General features: G+C 44.5%; 1 protein-coding gene across 1 annotated transcript in view; it reads right to left on the bottom strand.

Annotated features, from left to right (window-relative positions):
* LOC103365072 (protein FAM184A-like) overlaps nt 1-4,445 on the bottom strand; it is a 70,066-nt gene that overhangs the window by 22,769 nt on the left and 42,852 nt on the right. The window contains exons 9-10 of the mRNA XM_008292403.1: nt 3,786-3,908; nt 3,553-3,714 (exon numbers count right to left, since the gene is read on the bottom strand). Of these exons, the coding sequence (XP_008290625.1) occupies nt 3,553-3,714; nt 3,786-3,908 (285 nt within the window). The remainder of the gene's footprint in view (nt 1-3,552; nt 3,715-3,785; nt 3,909-4,445) is intronic.

Raw genomic sequence — 4,445 nt, 5'->3', positions numbered from 1 at the left:
GATACGATAAAACACGATACGATAAAATATGTATACATTATGATACAGTAGGCTACGATACGATATAAGTCGATACAATATGATACGATATATCGCGATACAATATAATACAATACTATAAAATACGACATGATACAATATAATGTGATATATGATACAATAAGATACAATATGACACGAATAATGAGATATAACACAACACGATACGTTACGACGCAATGCGATATGATACGCTAAAATTCGACATTATACGATATATCATACGATATAATACAATACGATAAAATACGACACAATACGATATCATACGATATACAATACGATACATTACGATATGTTACAAAGCAATACGGTATGATTTGATAAAACACAACATGATACGATAAAATGCGACACGATACGATATCATATGATATAATACAATACCATACACTACGATATGTTACGAAGCAATACGACACGATACGATATAATACGATAAAAGACGATACGATAAAATACCACAATGTAAGGCGATATGATATAAAGCGATATGACACTATAATATGATACGATACGTTTTAAGTTAAAAGGTGTGATGTAAGTGCGGACCACTTGTCACTCAAAAAGCCCAAAAAGCAGCACATTAGATGTAAAATAGCCTCTCAGACCGACACATGTAACCCTCCCAACACCAAGAAGCTTCCAGACGTGTTCTTTATGCCCCGGTCACATTTTAACCCACCGTGGTTCCATCTTCCACTAAAGTCCTGCACCTCCATGACTCCAATACCGCTAACACTTTATTTACTTTATTTTTCCAACGTGTCTCCCTGCTTGTCTCCGATCTGCTCTGCTGAAACATCACGTTCATGTTTTTTAGAGAATCTAGTTATTGCAGAGTGATTATTATTGACAAACTTTTAAATAAGACACCTTTATCTGAAATATCGCTAATTTCAGCTTAGATTTAGGTTCTCTGACAGACGGCACAGAGAGAGGAGCTGAGGAGCTGACGGAAAGTTGAACCTTCTGTCTGGTTTTGTTAAACAGATAACACGTCTCTCAAAACCGCCGGTGGGTTTTGGGGTTCAACAACATCAGCGTAAAGTCGCTAAGAAGTGAGGAGAAAAGCATTGTTATCTCTGACCAGATGCCACATCTCAAAAGCTGCAGCTGGATGACTCACTGTAATGCCCACCTCCACATCTATTTATAACGCCGGCCGCAGGGCATCGGCAGCGCTCTGGTTCCGAGGCAGGAGCCGACTCCACCGGGTCTGAAGAGGCTCCGGGGTTTCAGGAGCTCATTAAAAGACCCAAAAGCTCTCCTGGTCGGCCTCACGCGGGTGGAAACCTCTGCTGGAGGGACGTGGGTGCGATCAGCCGGCGCTCTTCAGCGTTTTCAGGATGCTGCACGGGTTATCTGAGGGTTCGCTGTTCGTTGATAAAACTGAGCAAACAAAATAATGATGAGGGCCTAAAATAAAATCCCCTCCAATGCATCAGCAAAACTCTCGTTTTAATAAAAGCTCCTCAAAGGTTCCCTCTCTGCTAAACAATCGCTGCTCTACATTTATTGCACGGTCGCCTCCGTCCAGAGTGAATACGAGATACGATTCGCTTCTTGGTTTTTTGTTTTATTTAACCGCCCAAATCCGTCTTTATATAGAAACCAGAGAGTGAGCATCACTCTGCAGCTTCATGTCATCATCGCTCTCCGTTTCGTCACCTCTTCCTGTCTTCATCCGACCAGTTTCCAGCTGTGGCGCTTCAGTTTTATCCCTCGTGTGTGTTCTTTGTTCTCACATTGTGCTGCTTTCACGTTTTTAGTTCCCTAAAATCTCATGATTTCGCCTCGTCTGTCCCATTCGTCTGTGAATCCCGGCTATTTTTCCTAAAATTCAAACATCATCTCTTATTAACGGTGCTGATAATGAGGATTTGAATAAGAAAAGGGAGCGCTCCCTTTCTCTCTCGTCAGCCACTCGACTCCTAATCGCCTCGTCGTCATTATGCCACAGCTGGCCTTCAGCTCGCTCCTCAGGCAACGCTCACTTCCTGCTCTCGAACGCTTCCTCCCCTCCGCCAGCCCTCCATCGACTTCCTCCCGCTTCCTTTTAATTTTGCTGCACACTCGGATGCATTTGGCCGACTGATCTGGACGAACATCTGAGAGACTGACCGTCACAGAAAAGAACGTCGGCAGCCTTCCAGCATCGATCGTTTTCTGACTTCCTGTCTTCATTCTGGGTTTAACTTATTTACTCCAAACCAACAGACAACGAGTCAAAGAAGTCGTCAGTGTGGCTGCGTTTAGTTAAAATGACGGCTGCAAATTTAAAAAAAATGTCCCGACAGTTAAATGAAGGAAACACAGCGGACGTTTTCCCACAATCTGCTGATAAAACACACCTAATGTTCACCTAGAAATCAGCTCGGCTACTTTACACACCTACAGCAGAGCTACGAAACAACAGGGTTCTGAATTAAAAAGAAGAAATCAACTGGCCCGACAAAATCCAATCAGAATCTTCCACATTAAATAACCTGTAGCGGTGTTAATCTTCACAATAAATTAAAAAAAAATTAGTTGATCACTTAAATGTTGACCAGACACCCAGCTTCTGGCCCCTGTTAGCGTCTGAAACTCCTAGCTTAGCATTAGCGTGTGCCTCAGGTAGCTAGCTAAACCGCACCACCACGGTTTGACATGTTGACACGCTCGCTTTGTGCAACCCCAAACACGCCTGTAGCTCCATCTCAGCAAACAGGAAGTGGCTCCACCTGGTGGCTAAACCAGGTACTACGGCTAATGGCACATATTTAGTTGTACTATGAATCAATTCAATCAATAACAACAATTATTGATGCAAGTTTTAAACCTTATTTTAACATTAGCTCCTAAACTACCTGAGAGCTCATTAAGCGCCTCAGGACACTTTTTCATGGTTGCATGAGAAACAAACTACAATTCTTCCTGTTGCCAACATGTACTGTAGTTTCAACAGTAAGAGGCTCCACCTGGTGGTGCAACCGGGTACTACAGCTGATCTACGTCACACTGTCTGACATGCACGTCCTTCGTCGTCCACTTATCGGTAAGAAAAGAGCAGAACGCAGGAAAGATCGAGGTGAAACTTCCTCTCATTTATCTGTCGCAGGAATCTTCTCCTGTGTTCGTTAAACCTCGGAAGAAAAATCCAAAATCACAGCATTTATCAGAGCCACGAACTGTAAAAACAGAAGCTGTCAGATCAGAACTTTTGGTTTTGTTGGTAAAATTAACTAAATCTGAGCTTTAAATCTTGACTTTTTATCAAAATCTCTTTATTGTGTCACTTAAACCCGCCAGAATAAACTTTTCTGATTTCCAGCACACTAACCACTGCGCTGAACACATCTCTCTACGTCTATTCATGGTTGTTCTGCTTTTGTAGAGGTGCAGGACTTATTGTTGCAGTGAAAAATGAGTCCAAGAACCAAAGCATTCAGCTTTCTGCTCTCAGTGTTGGACTGCTGATGTACCTACAGGGGCTGCATGAATCCGTGACGGATCTGGTTTTGTCCTCACCTGGAGGTCGGTCAGCAGGTTGCTGGTCTCTCGGACTCGGGCTCTGGTGGCGTCGAGCTCGATCTTGAGTTTCTCCTGCGTCTCCTTCAGGCAGCTGATCTGAGTCTGAGCCGAGCCCATGTTCTGTTCTCCTTCTCTGACCAGCTCCTGGAGGTGGGACACCTGAGGAGGGAAACCACAGGCGTCACGTCGCCGCCGAACACCCGGCGTTTGACCCGCAGGACGCTTCTTACCTCCTGATTGGCCATGTTGAGTTTGGCCGAAAGCTCCTCCTTCAGGTTGTCCAGCTGCTGCTGGAGTCGATCCCGCTGCTCCTCCAGCGACAGACGCTTGATCTCAAACTCCTGACTCATTTTCTGCACAGGAGAAGGACGGAGGACGAGGAGGAAGGAGGCAAGGAGAGGAAACAGGGGTTCATTAGTCATCGTCCGTACTACCGTGGTGCTTGAAAACACAAATAATCAGACTGTGTATTCGCTGTGTTCCTCTGAAAGCATAATCTCTGAAAAAGGAGGAGAGTTAAGAAGCTGTAAATCCCATTTGTGGCGTAATAAGGACGGATGGCAGCAGCTGAGTGTGACGCAGGGCGGCTGAATGAACGAGCGACACGTGAGTTGTCATTTACACTTAAAAGGGCGTCTCGTCAAACCGGAACGCTTCCATAATCCTTCAAACCACAGCGTCAAATCCTCTCCAGGCCACTCCGAGTTTCTCTTGTGGAAATCTCTGTTTCCGTCTATTTGTCTGCTTCTTAGCCTCTATTCATCCCAGATATCGCTGCTGCTCTGTGATGCACAAAAACCCCACTGAGCTGTGTTTGTGTTGCAGCGTCCTCAGAGGCAGGTTTCTGGTCACACCGAGTTCACTCTTTCTTTGCAGATATTATTAAATTT

This window comes from Stegastes partitus, unplaced genomic scaffold, assembly GCF_000690725.1.
Source record: "Stegastes partitus isolate 25-593 unplaced genomic scaffold, Stegastes_partitus-1.0.2 Scaffold807, whole genome shotgun sequence".
Taxonomy (NCBI): domain Eukaryota; kingdom Metazoa; phylum Chordata; class Actinopteri; family Pomacentridae; genus Stegastes; species Stegastes partitus.
The sequence above is the reverse complement of the archived record's forward strand: the minus strand, read 5'-3'. Positions and strand labels throughout refer to the sequence as shown.